Source organism: Bolinopsis microptera, chromosome 1 (assembly GCF_026151205.1).
Source record: "Bolinopsis microptera isolate Bmic1 chromosome 1, MBARI_Bmic_1.0, whole genome shotgun sequence".
Lineage (NCBI taxonomy): Eukaryota > Metazoa > Ctenophora > Tentaculata > Lobata > Bolinopsidae > Bolinopsis > Bolinopsis microptera.
In genome coordinates this window covers 15843652-15868132 of record NC_087072.1, presented here as the reverse complement: position 1 = coordinate 15868132, position 24481 = coordinate 15843652, and the positions used below count along the sequence as shown (strand labels likewise).

Below are 24481 nucleotides of genomic sequence, written 5' to 3'. Positions count from 1 at the left end.
ACCGACTTACACTCAAAATGTGTAACTCCCAAATACGAACATATAAAAACATTGGTTATTATATAATACCCGGAAACACATACTAAATTCTACGTCCCTTAAACGTTATGCTAAACTAAGATATCCTAAAAGATATCTCTAAATACCATATTACAACAATATTCCTCTGGTAACAACCCCTTCTGGCCTGCTTCTGAACATAATATGAAGATTCGAAAACCTAGTCTACCTAAATTGGAACTTGCTGACTGCATTGGAAAATGGAGAACAATCGAGAAATGATAATCAGTGCCAGGATATAATCAAAGTTGAATTCGGAATCCAACGAAAACCTTCCTTTTTTATATTATAAATACATATACAAAATATTCAAAATTATAATTGATAGAGGATATAGCCGTGATAGACTGATTAAAGGCATTAAACGTTGTCTGAGGAAATATGATAACGTTTTCAGGAAGTTCGGTATTCTAGATGACCATAACATTATTAAAGAACTCCCCTGATATCTTTTGATTTATTGAAACACGGGTACTAACTCTGCTAAACTGAAAAAATTCTGAAACTTAGGTGAATAAGTGTACAACGTGCTAAACCGAAGTTCAGACTGACCAGTGAAAATGGGCGAGCGTACCAAGTATCATTTTAATTAGAAGTTTTAGTCAGTGATTTATTATTGAAGCTTGTAATTACAATATCTAATGCTCCTATAAATACTTTAATTAATTGTTTGTTCCGTTATTCTTTTTCCTTCCTCTTTTCCTTGTCATCCCCTTTAGTTTTAAGATTCTTGCTATAAATGGCTACAGCTAACACTATTAATGCTAAGTACCAAACAACAAGTGGGAGGTGGATCGTTGGTATACCATTAAATCGATTTAACACCGCAATTCCAGTCGCAAGCCTGGGACCACTACTAGCATAGTCACAACATCTATAAAGCTGCCATATAGCCTGACTGACAATTTTCTCGACTGACTGACAATGTTTCTTCTTTTTCCCCATTTAGAATACAAAGATTAGTACATTTTAGCTTATGATTAATATTATATTTTTACCTATAGTTTACCTAGATTAAACTAAATTGATATCAGTTAAAGATGATATATTTTAGAGGGTAAAATTCATATAATTGACGATTAAGAGCTGTAGGATTGTGTTCAGGACTCTGAAAGTGGCATACTCTTATAGCAATGGTATGAAATGGTTAACTTTAGTCAAGGTCTCATGTCTCTACGACCTTCGCTTTTGGCGCAGTAAATCTTGCGCTTCAGCGCAATGCGCAAATTCCTTCAGGAACTTCCCGACATTGTAGAGACCTAAAACCTCGACTAAAGTTAACCATTTCCTACTGTTTATATTAGAGGAGCACACATTTAGAACTCCTTCCAAACTCCTTCGTGACTAAATTGACGATTTAGATTATAATTTTACCTGTTAAAAATTGGTGAAAAATATGGGCGTGGCCCAAGTCAGTATTATACGAAACCGTAGACACAAAAAATTGTTTGGTTGTTCCTGATCCTATAGAGCAACTAATTAGAGGTAATATCTAATTATTTGAACGAAAAGTGGTTTTGTGAACCGCCCTTTACTCTACAGCGAATCATGAACATTGAACATGTACAATGTACATAAGAACTTAGAATTGTATGAAGTATGAGTTTATATGAGTAATTTATTATGAAATGACCTTTCACTATGCAATTTCGACTAAATTCATGTAGATATCCAATCCAGTTCCATGCACAACTGTTGTTTACATTTAGTCTAGTTAGACACAATTTGTTTCAGAGTGACTCGATAATCGCAATATCAAACTAAGATATTATTTAAATGGTCCATGTCATGCAATGCAAATGCGGAAATATCCCCATAAATTGGCAACTGCCAAAGTGACACTAAAGTTATTGCTAATTCCTTTACAAAACTTAGCAAGTGCTATTAACAATTTCCTAATGGATCATGGAAATTGAAATGTTCAATTTTCTTTTCATAAATAATAATTATAATGCAAAGTTTTATTTACCCAAAGTTTGGAGAGTAAGTAGGTTAAACTGGTAATGCCCCTTCCCAGGGACCACATCACCCCTAATAAACCATTAAATATCATTGGAGACCATGCACAGCCTCGAATTATAGTATAATGACTTCGAATAAACCTTTTTTGTCTCTAAAAAAAGGCTTAGAAAACTAGATTTATTTACCTCATTTTACCTCATTTTACCTCATCCCAATTTTGCCTTTTTTGGCTGGCCTCATGAGGTAAAATGAGGTTGACCCCCCCCCAGCAAGGGTCGACCGAGTCCTCGGTTTTACTTGCTACACGTTGTATACCTCTCGTGCACGCGAAGCGTGCACGCCGGCCGGCGCGCGCTCAAAAGGGGTTACAGCGTGTGTCAAGGTTTTACCGAGGAACAGCGATTTTTCCTCGGCCTCGGTCAGGAGGACAATTCCTCGGTTTGCCTCGGCCTCGGTTAAAAATTAAGTTGTTATTCCGCAGCCTCGGCAAAATTTTGAAGATTTTAAGGGTCGCCCGAGTCCTCGGCCTAGGCCTCTGTTTTAACGGGCCGAGGAATAGCGAATCGGCCTCGGTCAGGAGGACAATTCCTCGGTTTGCCTCGGCCTCGGTTTTATCAAAGCAAAATTTTCTCGGCCTCGGCCTCGGTCGCAAATCCTGCCCTTGGTCGACCCTTGATCTTAAGTTGAAATTTGATCAGCTACGAAAAAAAAACAATTCACCATCACTATAATACCAGCGCAATGACTACAAATAATAAAAACACGTTTCAGACTATACAAACATTAATTCATCCTCACCTTAATTGTTAATAAAATCCTTACCTTTGAGAGAAATACCACATAGTTTCTGTCGGACTGGGAGGACCCCCGTGTGTTCCTTGATCAAGTCCTTGAGCTCCTTGACAGTAGTGGAGAGTGGTATCTGCTCCAATGGGTACTCGGAGCCGCTCCACTTGATCTTTACTGAGATCATCCTGAACTTGCTACCCGGTAGTTCAATTCAGTGATTTGAAGTAATAATTGCATAAATTTATTGTTATTTATGTTATTTGTTATAGCCGGTATTACAGAAAATGTCGAATAGGAAGTGGGTCGGTGACTGATTTATAAAGTATGGCTTTGAATTTAACCCTAGCATAATTAAACTTTGACTTATTTCTATCGCAGTAACAATACGATTTTATTGAAAACATCCGTAAAACATAAAAATCGATTATAATGTGTCAAACGATCAAATCTGTTTGTCAAAATCCAACCCACAAAAATCATTATTCGTTATGTGGTGTGCAACCCTCACTTATAAAACGATAAATAGTAAAATTTGAATTTTTTGAATATTTTACAATCTTATAAAGTATGAATTAAAAATGAAATCAGTAATAAATTAAATATTTTATAAACTTTCATATGAAGCTATTCATCCGCAAATACAAATATAATCATACACACATTTTAATCTTGAGGCTTGACGCTCATAGCTTCATAGTTAAGTAAGTAAAGTAAAGCATTTCAAGAATAGTAAAGCATTTTATCCCCTTTTTATATTTAGTCGCTACTTTCAATATATTGTAAGATTGTTGTCATTTGGTTAATGCCTTAACTACAGAAATTTGTTTCCTAATAAATTCCAAAAAAAATAACTCTGCGCACAATTTTGCGTCCTATCTGAATTCTGAAATCATGACAACCAATTTAGGAATCGCATTCTTTGGATTAACTCGTTCCCCCAACTGTTCAAGATTTGGTTGAAAACATGGGACTTTTCGACTACAAGATACTGCAGCAACGGCTGAAGGTGTTTTCTATAGATCTCTGGCAACAGTCACACTTGTCGAGTTTGATCAACTTCTCCTTTAACAACTGAAACAGATTACAGGCAAGGCAAGGTTATTAAATATATATTATAACGAAAATTGAAGATCGACGACCAATATGTTATATTTGACGTGTAACGGAATCTAGTGGGGCCTGGTGATAGTTTTTAATCGATTGGTATCATGACTCATGAGATAATTATGAATTATACAATGTATTATGTACCTGTTCCATATTGCGAGACTGGACGGACGCTTTTCTTTCATCGAGCATCATCTTCGCTAACAGATGAAATGTCTAGATAGTGAATAAAACGTTTATAGAATTAAATTGAGATAGTAGCACATGTCTAGATTTGAATTAGATTTTCATAATTATCACCAAAGTATGTTTGTATTCAAAAATCATATTCTATTTAACTCTTACAGTTTTCACGTTGACATTTTCCTTAGCACTACTCTCCATGAAGGGGGCCCCAAGTCTGCTCGACACAAGAAGTCCTTGCTCGACAGGAATTGTTCTGGTGGCTAGGTCACACTTGTTACCAATGATGAGAACCCTCGTTTGGGGTGGACAGTAACGCTCTATGTCTGTCTGCCAGCTAGTTATACTCCGGTACGACTGCTCGTTGTCTACTGAATACATCAGTACCACTCCCTGAGGTTACATTCAGGCTTTAGGACGGTCAGTTCCCAGCGTGGCCTGTAGATGTGGCTATAACACCAGTCTACTGCAATGTACATACACGGTAATTCTGTGTTTGTTCAAGTGGGTTGAGACTGGAGTTTGACCAACAGCTGTCAGTTGTCACTCCTGACTCTAGGAGTGAGCGCCACTACGTAATATGTGGTTTAATTTGGCGGCACGGCGAATTCTAAAACTCTGTTCCAATCCACGCAAGCGCGCCAAAACCCTTCGTGTACCACGTTTTAGTATGGTCGTGTCGCCGCGCGTTCCAATTATACATGTTACTTTTGAGACAGAGCAAAGATGCGGAAGGTTTAGACATCCAGGCACCGCAGCATTTAGAACGTTGGTGTTAGGATGTAAGCAAATCTCTTGTACAATCCCTTGTACAATCTCTTGTACAACGTGTAAATATTCAACTTAAAATGTAAGTGATAATGGTAACTTCCGTTATGTAAACTCTCAATAACCCGTACGTTTCTTACTGTCTAATCGAGAAGACATGATGTGCTTATGAATGAGGATAATATCTCTACCACTGTATGGGTGCACTACGTAAGATATTCCGGTCATATCTAGATATTATCTACCTGAGCATTCCGGAAATGGTTTCTGGTAAGAGCTCTGTATCTTTCTTGACCGGCTGTGTCCCTGAAGAATGAAATTCTTAGACTCTCAGTCCTCGCGGAGTGAAACGGTGTGCGAGCTTTAATCTATTTTTAGCAGGGAATGCTGAATATTTGTCAGGATTGTTCGCAGGATTCACCTAGCCTCGCATCAGATTACATATATCACGCTATTTTCTCAGTACTTACATTTGCAGGGTTTAGTAAGTTTACCGGTACTACTAGTGCCCCTTCCTGAGCCCTTGACCAATGATTTTAATCTTATATAATATTGTAGAAAGCAGGAAGTCTTGAAATGAACAAAACACGTCATTAAGAGTATTACATAACTCAAAAGTAATTGCTTCCTTAATCTTTCTACTTTTCAACAAAAATCGTTATCACCTTGTATAGCAAGCAATACCAATTGTTATGATGAGTAAAGGTGACCGCATTTTCAAGGGAAAAAGCAGCATTTCTATTACTGCCATGATGAGTGAATCAAAGCCTTATAACTCACCCAATATCACCCAATATCTTATTAAAACTCACCAAATATCCAGGACAATAGCTTGATTCTCAATAACCATCGTGCTCTTTTTGTAGTCTATTCCTGCAATTAATAATCCATTAAAGCTTGCCTGGGTGTGCTCGATCCTTATGAATGTAGTCAAACACACCATAATTGCCTTATTGTTCTAAGACAAAGTGGCGATAAAACAATTAAGTGTGGTGTCTCAATGCGAGACCAAAATAGACATTTTCCTGATACACCAAACACTTTGTAATTTATCGCTTTTAATATTGTAGATTATATCTAATCAGTGCGTAAGTATAAAACAAGGCCACGTACGTGCTCATCTCAAATTTCAAGTTTTAAAAAAAATTTACGGTCTAATACGGCTATTTTCAGGAATTAAACTTGACAGTGTTGTTCTACATACAGTCAAGCACATGGTATGTAAGGCTGGAAAGCGTTGACAGGTACAAAGTAACCAGCAACATTTCTAAACCACTCACTGGAGGCACTGTTCATGGGTCAGTTAGTCATTACTCCGGTTATTATACATACGTTATATTATTATATAAATACGTTAAACATACTGTTTATTAAACATTGATGACGTAAAGTAACAAACTTAAAGTTAACCGTTTTAAGGTGTTACAACATCCAGAAGTACAAAACCAACACTACGCTGGCAATGGCCCAACTGGCCCAGTTTAGATAACAGCATGTTACTCACCAATAGTTGTGGATATCGATGGTGATGACTGGTTCTCCGTAAACTGCAACAACATTGTGCTTTTACCCACTCCGCTGTCACCTGTACACAAACACAATGTTAAATGTAAACTGTAACAACATTGTGCTTTTACCCACTCAGCTGTCACTTGTACACAAACACAATGTTAAACTCTTGTTGTATGTGATTTACTAAGTTGTATGTGACTTATTTAGCTTGATGGTGAGATGGGAGCTGAATTGTTAACTATGTGCCAAATTTAAAGTGCGACTGTAAGTTTGTTAGCTGTTTTGACTGTAAACTTTGAGTACAAAGAATTGGAGGACAATTTGACAATTATCGCTGGAACAAAGATACGGCCCCCTGGACTGGTTGCTTTGTAACGAGTTTGAGAAGAACAGCTAGACAAAGAGACACCACCCAGTTGTCCTGAACTAGACATAATGAAACCTAGAACACGTGATAACTGGCATATCATGTCCTTTGTTCTAGTACTTTGAGTTGTTTTCTCTGCTTCTCAATAAGAACAATCGAGCAAATTGCTCCAAAAAGAGCTGATGATGTTGACTCAAGAGTCACCATGTACCAGGACTATTCTATTATTGGACACTACGCAGGAGATGGAAGAGATCTAATCTATCCACAGTCCACTAACTGTGCATGCTAACATATTGAAAGGTGGTAAACAGCAGTCTGAAGACTGACAACAACAAGGCTCCAGGAGGTGCTAGGAGAGGTGCTAAGGGTGCTAGGTGGTGCTTGCTATGTCACAGAAGTGTGGTCGATACGGTCACGACTGCTGCTGACGCTTTTTATCGCACTATTTTATTATGCTGCTTTCCGGACATTTTTTACATGTTTTACATGTACGTACAATGCAAGATAAACCACATGATATATCAACAGCAACCTGCAGCTGCATCTAGCTGAACTTAGATACTTCTAAATATAATGATATTTACAGATAAATTATGACGTCATGTGGTGCAACAAGCTTAATACCGATTATGTGGGTCTGCTGCAGTCCCCTGCATAGCATTTCCTTCTTTTTTGTTGTTTCTCGAAACCCGATAAGGTGTTATCGGTATCAAGTCATAAACAATACTCGGCACGTTGGTGCCGATAAGCTCTTTTAAACAATTTTTATATCTGTAACCCTTCAGATTAGACTCAAATAACTTCCGTAATAGTTTTAATTAGTAAAATGTTACTTGACAGTTAACGGATATCCTTACTGCACTGGGAACATAACACACGTACCACCCACCCTAATATGAGGGGGGGGGGGTGACATGTCCGCCCTAATATAGCACCTAGAAATATGTTAAAACCTTACGTAGTCCCATTAAAACACCTCAGCCATACCACGGGACACCCCCAAATTCTTGAAATACTCCAACATACCTCCCTCTCTCTCTCTCCTCACATTGTTTACATTCTCACACACACACAAGTACTCACCGTAATACTTGGCAGAAGTCCTAGACGCATTCTCACAACACATGCAGTATAACATGGCTGGGGGAAGCATGTCTGCAAACACAACTCTCTCTCTTAATACATATTATTCTCCCTGTACTGGTGAGGTTTCACTCCGGCGTGGTGAGCCCAGTGCTGCCCAATGTGTCACAAAGAGGCAAGCCATACTGTTGTCAGTAGGAGTAGAATAGGGCTTTAAATTTTTAAGTAATTTAGATAGGGGAGGTTTAGGATGGTAAAATAGGGAAATTCTGTCGGGAACCAAATTCAATTTGTCTAAAATGTCTCGAAGTGACCGTAAGTATTTTACTTTGTAGTTTTCAAAACCATAGCCTTAAAGGGTAATTTCAACTTTAAGAGAATTCCTACAACTCCTGGAATTTAATCTATTTGCCCAGGATTATAAGGAGAAATAATCTGTCAGGAACCATTCAGCACAGTTGCAGTTTTAATACTCTTGCCAACACAATCGGACAATTGTAAGTCATCTCGACTAGTGTGTAATATTGTAAGTAGGTTAACCGACAGGAGGATGAAACAATGTATTGATTAGACTGTTCAGTGTGTATTTATACACACTGAACAGTCTAATCAATACATTAATACATACTTATAAGTACAGTGTAGTGATGATAAGAGGGCGGAATAAAGTTTATAACAATGATAATAACAAGATTACATTTACTTAATCGCTTTAAAGCCTAACAAGTACTACATAGCTGACAAGGTAAATTCTTAATACTGGATTGTAATTTTAATTTCAACTTTTCTGCTATATTTATTGCAAACCGGATACAACGGCATTGACAATATATTATGCAGTACAAGCATGGACCAGATTCCAAATATGACCAAGGGATCCTTCACATATTCGCATATTCACATATTAACATAGTACGCAAGCAATTAGGGAGGGGATATGGTTACACAATCTGAGAATAAAATCACGAGGCTCACTAGAGTGACTGAAGCTGTTTTGGAGCCCTTCTTCAGTGTGGAAATAAAAAGATATCCTAAATTATATCTTAATGTGACTCGGTATTATTTTACCGATAATATTATCACAGTCATCGACATGAATATTATGAAAGATAATATAATTACAATTTATTTTTAGATTATTGTTATTTATAATAAACATTGATTTAGAAGCCCGTAGCGGTGCCCATCGGGGTTTCAAGCAAACAAACTTCAAATAATGTTCATTTGTCACCATCATTAGATCGGTATTGATGTGCTTTAAAACGCCATATTAATATTATACACCTCCAGAAAGTACCAAGGTGACAGTGAATCAGCAGCACACAGTATTAGGAAATATATAACTTTAAAAGGATCAGCCCGATGATTACGGATGTGAGCAGAGCTAAACATAAAGTTAAATACTGGGTATATTTGAATGTCGAAGCGTGTAATAAATGTTAGAATTTATTTATTTGTTTATATTACAGTATGTTAGTTAGCGTAAGTAGCGTAGTTACAATGATATCCCAGTCTGTGGACACACACATATTTACACTGTTAGAATATTACAGTGTCGTCTATATTAAGTTAAAACTTACCGAGGAGAACAACTTTAAAACGGTTGTCTTGACCCATGCTACATCTGGGCTGGAGATTCGTCAGGAAGGAACTCAAGTTCTCTTGATTGTTAAAACCATGTCACTAAGAGTGGTAGTTTTGATATTATCACAATTGATTTCTATCATCAAAGGTAAGATTTAAAGAAGGTTGTCTCCTTAATATCTGATTCTATTCTAACATGTGCGGCTATACATTTATAAAAACATAATGTTACACAGTTGCAACTTAGTATAATGTAACAAAACAATATCATTTTACTGCGCTTTTATTAACCAATACAAATATAAACAGCGCCGAACTGAGTGTCCCGACTACCGATGATTAATAAACCCTTGTGAACTGAAGCAATTTGAAAATGAAGAGCAGTTCTAGATCCCGGTGGAACTAATTTGATACCAGATATCCTTAACAAGCCTTAGCAAGATAGCACAATGAAATCAAGACGAAGAAGATTGCTAATGAATACTCTGGTGTGTGTCGTGAGACTTCATAAAAATAGCACTGATTAAACTGTATCCTACTGAATTATGAGTGGGATGCTATAATATAATACCAACATAGTCCAATCTACAATCAACATCCTAGTAAAGTTTGACAGATTTATCAACTTAAATCACGTACTGTGGTAGCCACTTCATGGAAACCAACTACATAGTGAGTCTTGCAATATCACTATTTTACTGAAGTTAATGTACACCGAACATCTATCTGTGGGGTGTGGTGAATGATGCAACTTTCAAACAAGTTTCCTGCATTCTATATCTTAAAAATGTAGTCAGCCGTCGTCGGTCAATGACTGAAAGCACATTCCATGAAAGTCTGCGACGGTGACAATATTCTAAGATATTTCATGAGGTTTAACGGAGACAGAACCCATGTATCTGTGACCGTGTGTAATATTACAGCACGAAATGCAGTGCAGTAATAATCCTGGATCAGACGATGTACATCTCTTGCACCGTACTACGGAGGAGGATCTAGATTAAATAAGACTAGAAATTAATAAACTATAGCACTAATCAAGCCACTGGATTAGGTTTAATGCTAGTGTTTACCTTGCCGGCTACACGCTTTAATTTACTCGGAATATGCCTGGATTACGGCGCTTTGTCTAGTGCTGTGCAATGTGGTGTACTATTATATGATACCTCGTACAATGTACAATGTACTTTGTACATGTATGATACACTGTGTGACTGGTAATTACTAATCGTGAACCAGAAACCTAATAAAACTGACCACACTAGATCTAGTAGAACTTCTAATTTATTATTTTTATCTTTGTGCTCTGCTTTCTGATGGTTGCTTTTAGCGAACAATTCTACAATTTGCACTCTGGAAAGAAAGGAAGGCACGATGCGCGGGTGATACAACAACAAACTCTTTAAATCATCCATTAGCCAGCTGATATAAACCGTATACTATTTTTACCAAACCAAGCTGCAGCAACGTCCAGCGAACGCCTTTTAACATTACGTAATATCCAGATTTAAATGATCTGTCAAAGCACTCCATTATATTTAAATTTGGTTTAAATTAAGATTCAACTGTAGGATGGTCTGCAAGAAGCTTACCAGCTTTAATTCCTTTTAACTAGCCACACAGCAATGAGCAAATATATCATCATCCACTGGGTACTGGGTTGTCCAGGTTGGGTACATAACCAACACTACAGAAGTTGTAATTATACTGGACAATGCTTGTTGATATTATCATCCACTATAATAAGAGAGTTGAGAGTGACTCAAGATAGAACGGTTAAATTTCCCGCCAATAGTTAGAACACCTGTTACAGAAGGAGCTTGTAACAGCTGGAATACAGTGCACTCCTCATCTATACCTACAGTTGTGGTAACAATGACCTCCAACGTAGCCCCCTCAGGGTCACTTGTAAGACACACATCTCGTAGCGTTTAGTTTTACTTGTACAGTTTCCCCAATGACTGATCAGATCCGAGGTCAACACTTTCATCACTTTCACCGCTTTCACCGCACACATTACCAAACAATATAATATAAGGTGTTTATTGTTCAAACAGCTGCCCTATCACGTGACCAGTATTCTCACACTTCCCCTGGTGGTCGGTCAATTGTACATTAAACAGATTAACTGCATACTACCTGGCTGTGGAAGTACAGGGTGCAAGGGTTGTATATTGGATTATACATGTGATAACAGTGACATGATACGGGGAGAGCGATGACATATTTCTCACGGGCCTTCCACTCAACATCATGCAGTACAATATGCATTACAGGGTCTATAGTTATACGTCATATTATCACGAGTAAAATAATACGTCCCGTGCTATGATCATGATAATATCTACTCCTATAATCATGTGCCAGTTGATGAAAACATACGACACAGTATAATGTCATAATTTTTATGAAATCATGAGGATGACGAAAGTTAGAACCGATATCTCACATAATACCGACTTATCTGCTTTATCTGCCATGTACCCTGACAATAGCCCGTGAAAGGTTGTAAGGTTTTAATATGTTACCAAATTGTACTGTTGGCAAGGTAGCCCATTGGACACCATGTCACCAAATGTCTCCAGTAACCTGGCTGCTACAAGGATTATCTAGTTCCCTGGCACCTGCACACTTTATCTCTCCAATCACACGTACTACTTAGTGTGCACCACCGACCAGTCACAAATGTTGCTATTTCTGTGAAATATGATTGGTTGGGCTGAATATAGCACTTTCTTCACAAGCTGTGTGTACACAAGCAGCGCGGTATTATATCCTAGAGGAGGAGGAGGAGGAGGAGGAGGAGGAGGAGGAGGAGGAGGAGGAGGAGGAGGAGGAGGAGGAGGAGGAGGAGGAGAAGGAGGAGGAGGAGGAGGAGGAGGAGGAGGAGGAGGAGGAGGAGGAGTACAGGACACTACACTACAGGACACTACACTACTAGTGCACTGCATCAGATGAGGGGCAGGACACTGTCTTATAACACTCTGTTATAAGACTCTGCAATAATAAGGACCTGTTACTCTTCCTACACCGTGTTTTTACTGCACCTCCACTGGACTGTGGACGTGCAGTAATAAGGACCTGTTACTCCACCTACATCGTGTTTTTACTGCACCTCCACTGGACTGTGGACGTGCAGTAATAAGGACCTGTTACTCTTCCTACACCGTGTTTTTACTGCACCTCCACTGGACTGTGGATGTGCAGTAAGACACACTTTACACTCAGTGTGCTCAGTACTGGACTATGGCCAGCACTCAGTGTAAACCATGCTTTTGCAAAATTCAACTTATCTATCGGATTAAAATATTGTCTGATAGCTCAAGCCTCAAAGCACATTTATTTGCTACAATCACAACACACAAGATATGACAAATTGTCAGACAATAGGCTGTGTGGTTTCAGGCGCCCAATTAATTTGAAGACTCGACAACACTATAAATCAATGTTATAATGCCCCACTAATGAAGCAATTAACTAATTATAAAGCAGTGTAGGAGATTGTTATTTGATACGGTTGATAAGGTGGTGCTTTTTAAAGAGAACCTTTTAAAAGAGGAGTGTGTGTGAAGTGGACCATGGCCTGAGTTGACGGGGTTATTCTGGGTTTCTCTGGGGTATTCTGGGTTTTCACTGCGTGAAGTTTAAACACCAGCTCTGCTGTGAGTAACTAGCTGTCATGGGTGCTGTGATTGTTCTCCAGAATCTAGAAGGAATTGAGAGACTAGTACTCTTTGTCACAAAGATTTCACACCAAGGGTACACTTTGAGAGAGAAAGTCACGCTTTGTTTTAGAGCTTGGTAGGATCAGTACTAACGGATAAATAATGACTTTGAGAAGCGACGTTCATCCTCCATTAATCACGACGTTTGATCACTTCACCAGCACCTCCTTGCAGCCCACTAGTTACCCCACCAATCACCATCCAGACACGGTATCACGTGATGCTCACAACGCCAGCCATGATGTTTATTTCCCATTTTTAACAGAGCTTCTGACAACAGTTCTCTCTGTAAGGGAGACCTCTGTGACGGAAGTGCTAGGTAGAGACACACAGAGCGGCTGTACTAACCACTAACTACTAGACGAGAATATCCCAGAATATCCCAATCAGGCTACACAAGTACTTAACCCAGGCTACACAGGCTACACCAGGCTACCCTTGTCAGGAAGAAGCAGAGAGCCAAATGTCAGGTTTAACATCTGGCCACTTCTCTCAGACCAGAGCTAGGGGAAATAGGTTACCTACCAGTTAATTTCTGGAACCAACCTTCCAAATTTATAGTGTTCAAATTGTACAAGTGCCAACCAGACTCTAAAATAGAGAGATCGCTGAAAGTTAAATTTGGAGACAATTCTGCTCTGGGTGTTTTCATATTCAGCCTAATAACTACCCTGTATATTGAGAGGATACACCTGACCACTAGACTGGCCTTTTGTTCAGATATCCTGACAAATATAGGTCACGAATATGACTGATATCCTGCAGCTTTATTTAATATGATGTTCAGGTGAACAGTGTGCTGTTATAGAACTGCACTACAACTGCACTGCAACTGCACTACAACTGCACTACAACTGCACTGCAACTGCACTACAACTGCGCTACAACTGCACTACAACTGCACTACAACTGCACTGCAACTGCAATACAACTGCACTACAACTGCGCTACAACTGCACTACAACTGCACTACAACTGCACTACAACTGCACTACAACTGCACTACAACTTCACTGCAACTGCACTACAACTGCGCTACAACTGCACTGCAACTGCACTACAACTTGCTTGATAAGCTGATGATCTAATTCAGAGCTGCTTTGTTCGAGATCGCTAATAAAAACTCTTGAAAAGCGAGCGAATACATGGTGGAATGTGGTCACTGGTTTAGGTCATATAAGGCGTGAATTCTTAAGATTTAACAGTTGCAATAAACATTAGATATTAAACATATTTTTAGATCTTTGTGGCACGTGCAGTTCTGAGTTCTGTGGATATCAGGTGAATAAAATTTATAATTCAAAAACTTGATTTTCACAGTTATATATTTATCAAAGTATTATAATATCATAATCTATGTTTTAAACTTTATGCGGTAAAAAGTATCGATTAGGGAATACTTAGAACTTTGCTATCATCAACTAATAAAACTCCACCCCATTCACAGCGTGTTGCAATATGATGAAAGGAAATCATGAAAAGTTTTATTTGGAAAAAATTGTTTTATCCCCGGTTTGACCAGCGAATTCTAATAATTTATATAACAAAAACGTGACCAGTGTAGTGGTAAGATAATTTGAATTTTTTTGTTTGGGTCCCACGAGAAAGGAAGAGGGTAAATAAGATAAGTTTATTTACAACACAACACCATTCCTGGGTTAATCGATAAGAGCAGCTCTGATTTCATCGTGTGTGATTGTTATTTGTTGCGCCTCCAGAGTCCAGAAATTTGAGAACTTCCTAATTTATCACTCTACATAAAAGGTGGGGGCAGGTCATTGATAGGAGGGGACTTATTTACAAAATCAGTGAAATCATCGCATGACGGGTCAGAGAACCACATATTCCACTACATGTGGGTCGTGCTCTAGAGAGTGGAGGTGCATAATGAGCTGATTTCATCATCACAATCTACTACTGGGAAGTGGAGCTAAGTGTGGGAGCTGAATATCGCACCAGAGAATGAGCTAATCTCTTCATTACACACTAATTTAATTGCTTCATTAAAATTGTCACAACTTTCTTGCCCAGTAACTTACACAGATATAAGTGCTTTACACTGCCCGCCACCTCGCAATAATTAATATCAGTACTAGACTAGGTATCTTACAGCTCAGAATGACAGAATCTGCCTAATTAAAATATTAAATCTAGAGTCTCTCAGCAAGTTTAGTCAGCCGTTTCAATGTGACATGACGTGCTCTGATGTAAAAATGTAGTTTTATAACGCTGTGTGCAGTGGTTCACTGTTACTTCCACAACATTCTACTCAGTAATGAGTTTTATCGTGGTGTTATGTAATGCATGTTCGGCTATTCAACGGTTAACAATGGACGTGTAAATTCCAAGAATTGATGGAACGGTAGCTGATCATATTATGTATTTGTATCTGTGATATCATCTGTTCTAGTATTTTCTGCAGAATATCAATATTAAAGCTAGGAATTTCACTACACAGCTACTACTATACTAGGCTGCTAGTCAAATACTCAGTGCACACAGCACACAGCACACAGCAGCTAAGGAACCAATAACTATAGGATTACTTCAGTACTCATCTCATCTAGAGGTAATGAGTTTCTATTAGAAGAGTACTACAGTACAATATAGGTAGCTGCTCCACTACTCCAGGTACATTGTGGTTATTAATGAACTACTTGGAAGTGTGTCTGTGTGTCGTGAGTCACGTGGGTGAGTCACGTGGGTGAGTCACGTGGGTGAGTCACGTGGGTGAGTCACGTGGGTGAGTCACGTGGGTGAGTCACGTGGGTGAGTCACGTGGGTGAGTCACGTGGGGCGGTTCCTAAGTATCTGGGTTTCAATAAAACCTGTAGGATTATAGACTGCACCTGTGGACACTGAACCCTTCAACAGGTATAAAAATAAGTACGATTTTTAAATATGCTTATAAGGGGGTGTTATTGAAGTAGACACCGAAACTGTACAATTGTAGTTTTTGAGGAACGAGTAGACCGGTTTCGTTCTGTTTCATAGCTAAAATGACGGTATTATCGTATTGCTGGCGGTAGAGAAGTTTTAAGTAAGGTGCAATTAAGACAGCGTCCGGAATGTCATCTACTATTAGGAATAGATTATTGACTTAAATATTATTATATTAGTGGCAAAACCGGAAGAGTTTGCTCGTTATCGCTGTCGAATTTCTATCAGTATTTTGGACTTTCGATGTAAAGTTTAGCATGGTTATTTATGCTCCATAAATCCACACTGTAAGCAAGAGTTGTACAATACATAGAAACCCAGAGCTTCCTCATAATTAACAATTTGACCAGGGACTACCAAATTTAGACATGGTATTTGGAAAGACTAGAGAGTTATAATTAGTAATCTGGGTGCCCTAACTGGAAACTTGTAAACCCCCGTAAATAAAGTGACATGAGCCGATTGAAACAAATAAAGTGAGTTTTAAACACACAGCTGAGTTAGAGGGAGGTATTAAAGTATTAAGGGGAGGATAGTGTTAGCTGTAACGCTATGTAGCTGGGTGTGGTGTGCTCTTTAAGTACCAACACTAACATTATCTAGTGATCCTACACGGTGGTAGTGGACGATCAAATGAGAGATCTAATGGCCCGGTAAATTTGTACCAATCAGTAGAGATATATCCTCCGTGTTATAAAGACTAAAGAAGCATGTACTATTTTAGGGTGTTTAAATCTTGTCGGAGGGAATTGAATCCGTAATGTGTTTTATAAACTGTTTTCCCGGAGCTATGTTAAAAGTAAATTAAGAAATTGTTGGAATCAATAAAATGCTTTCATATCAAACTATAAATAATGATTTAATGAACTTGTAAGTAAATATAGTTATTGGTAATTGATACAGTAATCCGAATTAAGTAAAATGATATTTATGTAATTTATCAAAATTTGGTCAAAGAAAACACACTACAATTTGGTCACACACACTACGTCAACCCTTATGTTGATCATACCCATAAAACGAGTACATAACTGGAAAATAAGTTAAATTCTGAAAAAGGCAACCAATTTTCAATTTGAGTTGAAGTTATCCATAGTAGAAAAAGCCATCTTATAAAATATAAAAAAAGTTGTGCTGAAAAACTCCTTAGGCCATACACAAAGCCATGTCAATTAATTAATTAAATATAGTGTCCATGATGAATAATATCCGTCCGATTTATAACTTATAGTCAAATCAGCTGCTAGCTGGCCAAAAAGCAATGTTCATATTAGGAAATAAATAGCCCCCAAATTGTGAGCCCCAGTGAGGTCCATATTAAGGTCCATGTTAAGGTCCATAGTAAGGTCCATATTAAGGTCCATAACAAGATCCTAGACACGTGCTCCCCACTCTAAGCTCCAGAGTTAACCTCACAAACACCAGTACTGCTGTTATTAGCTGCACAGCACTCCGACAACTTGGACATGAACTCTGCGCACTCGCCCTCTCCTCCGTTCACAGCTATACAGTTGGCAAGGTTAGCCATAACTTCGGTGCATACTTCTTCAGTCATGTTGGTATGTGTATGAGGTAGCTAGGAGCTAGGGGTAGTAGCGGGTTAGTTTTAACTTGTCTAGCAGGAGGAGTATTATAAAAACAATGTGGGTCTAATATTGCCGGGATAGTTTAATTGAATATGTTAAACTGTGTGGACAATATAATGGGATAAGAGCTGCTCCTGGTCTAGTTGGGATAAGAGCTGTTCCTGGTCTAGTTTTAAGGAAATCTTACAATTTCGCAATAATATATTTTACACAGAGTGATATATATTTGTTACTTTTTTTTTGACAGGTCTGTCATTTTTAGGGCACGTATCAAGAAAGTTCATCTCAATCCGACCGCCTAGTTTTTAGAATATTGTATAAGTGCTCTTACGCATTATCGGCTGATTTCTATGTTTTCAGTGGAATGCAAGCGGCGGATATATAAGTTATCGAACATTTCATTACATTAAGTATAATGCACGACAAGCTGGAAAGCGGGGTGTGGCAGTTTTATGAAATCAAGTTGTTTTCACTTACATCAGCTTGCATGGATTGTTCTAGAAAGAGCATGACTAATGGAATTCCAGGCTTGTGTATCATCAACACACAAGCACTGGACTGCATCATAGCACTTTTAAATTATTTTAGCACTTTTAAATTATTTTAAAACAAAAATCAGTCATAACACGACATTTTGTTAAAACTTATCAAATATCAACATATGTCAACCGACACAAAATAATTTTTACAAATACACCATACATTGGTAGGCGACATGTTTAATGTTTATCATATATTTAGTATTTACCTTGCAACTAAAACTGAACTGTATTAGCTACAGAAAAAGGTTTAACATTAACATATAATACTGTTGTACAATTTTCAGTAATCATCATAGATCATCATAATATTTAAAGGAGATCAAATAACTATGAAAATATCGTTTAAGGAACCTAATTAGTAATTAATGACAATAAGATTGGAAGATGTGTGTTATTGTCAAACATAAACGTGTAACAAACATTCCGGACAACATTCCAACGGTTACAGTACATAATGTAGTTCAATCGAAACACTAAAAGATGCTGAAAAAGTGGTTGACTTTGCCGAAGTGTTTTTCACACGTCACCGACCAGTCAGACTGACAAATAGAAGCCCATCTCAAAGTTCATGTGAACTTCAAAAAAACATGCGAGAAACGTGCCACTGATTACGAGAGAACAAACCCCATTTTCTACTTTCAAATACAAGAAAATCACAAATTAATAATAAATAATCAAATAAAATAATTTATCTGGCGGTATAACATCCAAAAAAGTTTACTTTTAACAAATCTTATCAACACAAAAGGACTGGACGCTCAAAGAAAATATCATTATACGGGTGAACCGGTGAACGCCGAACGGAGATACACACAATATAACACAAGAAGAAAAAAACAGGCCATAATATGGGAGCTATGAAATATTTTGCACACATGTAAGCAGGAAATGTAACGTTAAGTGACTCACACCGGCCTAACAAATCACATTACCACTAGGAAGTACATTATCTTGGTATTCGGGAGAGACTAGAGGGGGGTACAAAAAGTCAGGTACGGGGGAATTAATCGTGTTACACATCACAAGGAATGAGTGTGTCACGACAGTCACATACGCTCGCATTGTCTCGGGATATATTATCACTAATCAGAGGTAACAATATATTATCATGAAATATATGAAGATAGTCGGTGTAAGAGTTAGCATATTATGCAGGAATATGCTGATCAGTGATTGGCTACAAGAAGGGGCGCCATGCTCATCAACCACAGGGCCTGGTGTGTATACATTTCTCTTTAGAAAACGTTCTTAACAGTAGTACACAAGGGTCTCACATATCAACGAGGGGTTTACTAATTTACAATCTTCAGGATTCCTTCTTGAGAATATTCAAATAATTCAATCTGCTACGTTATTCGGAGTGTAACATTTCTTTACTTCAACCTCGTCACAAATCTTCCCTTTCCTATAAACCCATCTCAAATTTGTTCACACAAACAAACATTAAGTCCCCTTACATCTTTACATACAGCCCTTCAGGCTCTGACAGATAGAAAATGTTCGAGATCATTCCCTCGGGATCAGGATTGAGAAAACACTGATCTGATGTTTATATTTGAGGAGGACGAAGAAAACTTCAATCCACGCTTGATAAAGGAAGTCTTGAAACCGACAGTATTGCCACCGGGATTGCTATTAGTACGTTTGATACCCTTTTGGAACTGAGCCAAGATGGAGAGAGGTTTAACGATAATGTCGTGTTCCATGGCAGTCGTCACTGAGTTCAGATCTCGTATATTAGGATCGTTATTCTTCCACGAAACGTAGAACTTATACCTGTGATACAGATAACTAGCTAACAACTTCCGGTAAGTGGGATAATAATTTACAATTATTACAGATGGTGGGTGTAACACCGCACCTGGCGCCACCATTTGGGCACAGAATTCAATCTATTGTGGTAAATATATTAGGGATCTAAAGCACCGTCCAGAGCGATCCATGTTACTAGTCTTAGGGAAGCAGTGCAAGTGCCATTGACACTGCAGACTACAACGTTCTGTATTACAAAACAAACGAGTGCTGTCTCCTTAGCTTAGCAACTTGTCACACTTACCACACAGCGCAATACAAGTCCATCACAATGTAGATGAGCTGTTTCTGACGGATAAAGTGCCGGTTGAGGATCTCTTTCCGTACCAGTCGTACAATAGACCTGGTAAAGTTGAGGCCTACCAAAGCAAAAGGGAACCCTTGGTACGATGATGTGGATAACTGGAACACTGAAATTAAGCTAGTTTAGAGTAATATGTCACATACAAACACATTTAGTACAACATGTTATCTTTCAATGTGGGTGTAACGACAAATTAATCATCTACTATATGTATTGTTTCGCTTAGAAACAGGTCCGTACAGGAACTGTACATGTTTATAATATGTGCAATACACCACCTCTAAGTGTAATGTACTTATCTTTAGTGTAGGGGATGTGGAAACTACCTTGTACCAGTGTGACTAACCATTTAGGTGCTTACAAATCATCACTTAAATATACTTTAAATAATGATGAATTAGAGCAAAGGTTACAATGAGTGTAATTTAAGTCATTTCAGTCATTTGAGGATGAGCTTTTCAAAGTTAAGGGGACACTGCTGCCAATAAGTAGTGTAACCCAGTGTATGGTACCAATAACAAACAAACAAAAAATCTTACCATCTTCTGCAAGAGCAGGGTACTGAGTAATGAAAAAGAGCAGAGAAACTGCTCCTAACATTTTAGCAGAGGTGAGGTCTATAGAAGGGTCTGGATGGTTAAAACCAACATCCATCCAATGAGCTCCCAGTGCAGGGCAGGTAAGAGGCCCGCCCATTAGCCGTGAGTAGATAGATTGTAGGATTAGTAAGTGTATTGGTTCAGTCCTCTCGTACCTGCAATTATATGAAACCATGTTGGGACATGTAGATCAAAAAACCGATGTGGTTTGAAAATATTAGTCCCAAATACATTCGACTCCTCTTTTTAAAAAGCATTTTCAAAATAACATCATGTTATAACTTACTTGGTCTCAGCCATAAGCAGGAATATGTCTTTCTCATTACTCAGATTTGCTGACAGTCTTGGATGAGGAGAAAAAATGCCAAGAATTTTACCATTCCCATGTTTAGCATTCTGTTCAGCAAGAATACGTTGCATTTTCATAGGATCCTGATTCTGAAAATGGGAGAGAATTTCTGCAAACGTCACAAATGAACTTGGTTTATTTGATGGTCTCCTCTTTTCTAGTCTTGCTTCACTACCCCTTCTTTTGTAAGGTTCTTGAGTTTCATCACCATCAAGGGACTTATTCAAATCATTGAGAGGGTGGATCATTTCTTTAGTCAGATAACTGTCATAACTGGTTTTGAGACTTCTGCTCTTAGACAGACATTGCTTCTTTTTAGCTGAAGCTGGGATTAAGAGGCTATCATCGAATACGTCATCAAACTCCTCGCTATCATCAGGACTACTGGGTCTGGCTTGTAACATTCTAAAAAGTTACAAATTTGGGGATTAATGCTTTTTTTCTAGCAGAACTTTGCAAAAACACATGGATGATCATTTCTGGCAATGCTTTAAAACAGACTATATATATATAAACGCTCTTTTTCGTAATAACATATTCAACATTTAATACACTAAAGATGTAACATAAAAACATAGATCAAATTATAACATAGTCAAGCTCAAATGCTGTATATAATAAATCATGTCACTGCTGATGATCACTTAACCCTCCATAGTGTCCTAACAGGAATTTAAACGCAATGTTGTCAAACTGTCATATATATAAGATTGATCTAAATTTAATTTCTAGCAAAATATGTTTACCATAAGTTAACCTACTTGATGAAGGTGGCATTGTTGCAAAAAAATCTAGTTTCCAGATAATGTCAGAAATATGATTCACTTCAATTTACTTATAAAATGTTGAACTCTACTTTATAATACTACCATTATCATTTTCTATTTGCAGATGATGGTGCACTATTCTTTGATCAAACCTGCAGAAGCACATTTATAAACATGAAAATAGAACTTATGACAATCTTTAAATGGCTCAGTGTAAATAAATTATCACTCAATGAAAAGAAGACTGAATTCCTATTGTTTGATTCTGTTGATCAACATGATGAATTAACCATTGAATGTAATGAGGTAACTTTCACAATCAAGGAGTGCAAAGAGACAAAATATCTTGGCCTCATTCTAGATAGTAAATTAAACTTCAAAAGCCATGTAGATTATGTTATTAGGAAGGTCATGAAGAGAATTGGTGCCATGTATAGAAGTAAAGCACTGCTACCCATTAAATATAGGAAAATGTTTGCCAATGCACTCATGTTGCCACAATTCGATTATTAAGACACGATCTATTGTAGAGCTGGCAAGACAAAACTTGCTGAACTTGACACTCTGTACAAAAAGGTAGCCAAAATAGCTCTCAACGTTCCACAAACAGAGAGCAGCCTTAATGTTTATAGAGACATGAAATGGTTACCACTCCATCTTAGACGACAACTCCATCTGTCAAATTATATGTTTAGAATCATCCATGACAATTGTCCTACAAACTTTATGAACAAATTTAGTTACATATCAGGAGGTAGTAGGAGCGGCGAAAGCTGCAACCTATATGTTAATAGATCAACATCACATAAAAACTTTCAATACTTGGGGGCAAAATGTTGGAATAATGTTCCAACAGATCTACGAAATCTGCCCGATGTTAAAAGCTTTAGTGATTCATATAAGAAACAGCTACTCTCATCTATAACAACAGACCCTAATTATACCGTCGACAATTCATATGACAAATTTTACACTGCAATCATAGTCGACGATAACTAAGTATCTTCTAATTCTTTTAAATCTGAGGCATATATAATTGATGTATCGAAAGGATTTTCCCTTTTTTACCACCTTACCATTTTGATTGATTTTGCGCATGACTGACATGTTTTGGCTGGAGAAAGGGTTCGCACAGTGGTAGTTTTATAAACCACTTTTAATTTATTGACCTATTATACCTGGTGGTAGTTTTATAGACCACATTTAATTTATTTACTTATTATACTTAGTATTTATTTTTGGTGACTGTATCACCCAGTTTTAACATTTGATAATTGTACAGTTTATTGACGACACATTGACTGAATGTTATTTTATATTCTAATTTATATTCTAGATATTTTATTTATTTTTCAACAGACGACAACTTCCTGTTTTTTCTTCTATATTAGTTACTCATATCTCTTTTACAGACTTTTTTACAAGGACATTGACAGTTGATACTCACATTAGGCATTCATTATTGCATCTAAATTATTTCACTTGCATTAGGTTTAGAAATTTATTCCCTGGTTAACAGATTTCAAATGTTTAATTAATTTGTAGTATGACAGTAAGGTATATAAGAAGTTATTTAATTTTGCTTGGGCTATTATATTGACTATTGAGGTTTAATGATGATATGGAATTTGAATTCTATATAAATTTACACTATGTGGTTGGGGCATTTTGCATAGTAAATATGGTTACTGCTCCTATATATCATATTATTTGATTGGTATTCGATTTCTGATTATTTCTCTAGGAATATGATTATTATATCTCAATTTGGCTTTAGGTAGGGTGCCCCGCTAAAAGAACTGGATTCTTTCAGGAAGCATCCCGTGCACAGACCTTGGTCTACATATATATATATTAAATTATTAACCATTCATTCTGTATGTGCACGAAAATTTATTTCAATCAATTTTCAGGAAAAGAGGTGACCATTCCATCCTTGAGTTTACCCATTAGCAACTGCAACACTCTGTCTGGTGATTCCAAATTCAAAAATAGAAGCTTCTTCCAGGACTTAAAAAAGTGTTGATAGGGATGTATTTTAAGAGTATAGAAAAAGTCTACCGTGAACATCATGCAAGTTTTAAGAACACAAAAAACCCTCAATTTCAAAAAAAGGATCAGAAAACTGGTGCCAGCATGCCTTTGACTTTTGTCGGTTAATCTTATTTTCAGTTTTGTGATTATACCATACCTTAGACATCGAGAGAAGCTAACCATCACTATGTGTTGAAATTCGTAGTATTTGGGTCTAAAAAATCACGCAAAGTCAGATAAATAAGATTCAGAATAATTAGCCAACAAAATCGTGAATAAAACCATAAAGTTTTTGAAAAAAAAACTGAAAACTGATAGTACCAAGATGTTTCAATAGGCTTGGTACAACACTTTAGTATAGAAATACAAAATCTTTCAACAAAATTCTTTACTCATACACCATAA

The 24481-nt window shown here is 37.4% G+C and overlaps 3 protein-coding genes across 4 annotated transcripts in view; all 3 read right to left on the bottom strand.

Annotated features, from left to right (window-relative positions):
* The window catches only part of LOC134825969 (ubiquitin-like domain-containing CTD phosphatase 1), a 29648-nt gene extending 26647 nt beyond the window's left edge, over window positions 1-3001 (bottom strand). Inside the window, exon 1 of the mRNA XM_063838185.1 lies at window positions 2845-3001. Coding sequence (XP_063694255.1) covers window positions 2845-2995 — 151 coding nt within the window. The 5' untranslated portion in view covers window positions 2996-3001. The remainder of the gene's footprint in view (window positions 1-2844) is intronic.
* A 202-nt stretch (window positions 3002-3203) lies between these two features.
* Window positions 3204-9526, bottom strand: LOC134814834 (uncharacterized). 2 transcript variants are annotated; one of them, XM_063823129.1, is made up of 7 exons: window positions 9415-9526; window positions 6374-6454; window positions 5682-5742; window positions 5115-5175; window positions 4264-4494; window positions 4063-4134; window positions 3204-3882 (listed from the first exon to the last, which is right to left on the bottom strand). In XM_063823129.1, exons 1-7 carry the CDS (start codon window positions 9449-9451, stop codon window positions 3790-3792), a joined length of 636 nt encoding a protein of 211 aa, XP_063679199.1. In that variant the 5' UTR covers window positions 9452-9526; the 3' UTR covers window positions 3204-3789. The 2 variants fall into 2 exon arrangements, with proteins under 2 accessions (XP_063679199.1, XP_063679207.1); XM_063823137.1 differs by having other exon boundaries at window positions 3208-3882; window positions 4264-4499; window positions 5120-5175.
* A 7397-nt stretch (window positions 9527-16923) lies between these two features.
* LOC134813544 (ELMO domain-containing protein 3-like) lies at window positions 16924-24402 on the bottom strand. The gene is made up of 5 exons (XM_063821379.1): window positions 24234-24402; window positions 21213-21680; window positions 20867-21081; window positions 20268-20433; window positions 16924-19987 (listed from the first exon to the last, which is right to left on the bottom strand). Exons 1-5 carry the CDS (start codon window positions 24257-24259, stop codon window positions 19732-19734), a joined length of 1131 nt encoding a protein of 376 aa, XP_063677449.1. The 5' UTR covers window positions 24260-24402; the 3' UTR covers window positions 16924-19731.
* Between the last annotated feature and the right edge of the window lie 79 nt (window positions 24403-24481).

What these genes read in the sequence shown, in the direction of transcription:
- LOC134814834 (XM_063823129.1), bottom strand. Translation starts at nt 9,451, where the DNA reads ATGGGTCAAGACAACCGTTTTAAAGTTGTTCTCCTCG. An exon ending in TTTTAAAGTTGTTCTCCTCG is followed by an intron (nt 6,455 to 9,414) that starts GTAAGTTTTAAC and finishes GTTTGTGTACAG; the next exon opens with GTGACAGCGGAGTGGGTAAA. An exon ending in ATCGATATCCACAACTATTG is followed by an intron (nt 5,743 to 6,373) that starts GTGAGTAACATG and finishes TATTAATTGCAG; the next exon opens with GAATAGACTACAAAAAGAGC.
- LOC134813544 (XM_063821379.1), bottom strand. Translation starts at nt 24,259, where the DNA reads ATGGTTAGCTTCTCTCGATGTCTAAG. An exon ending in CTGCTTATGGCTGAGACCAA is followed by an intron (nt 21,082 to 21,212) that starts GTAAGTTATAAC and finishes ATATAATTGCAG; the next exon opens with GTACGAGAGGACTGAACCAA. An exon ending in GACTTGTATTGCGCTGTGTG is followed by an intron (nt 19,988 to 20,267) that starts GTAAGTGTGACA and finishes TCTGTATCACAG; the next exon opens with GTATAAGTTCTACGTTTCGT.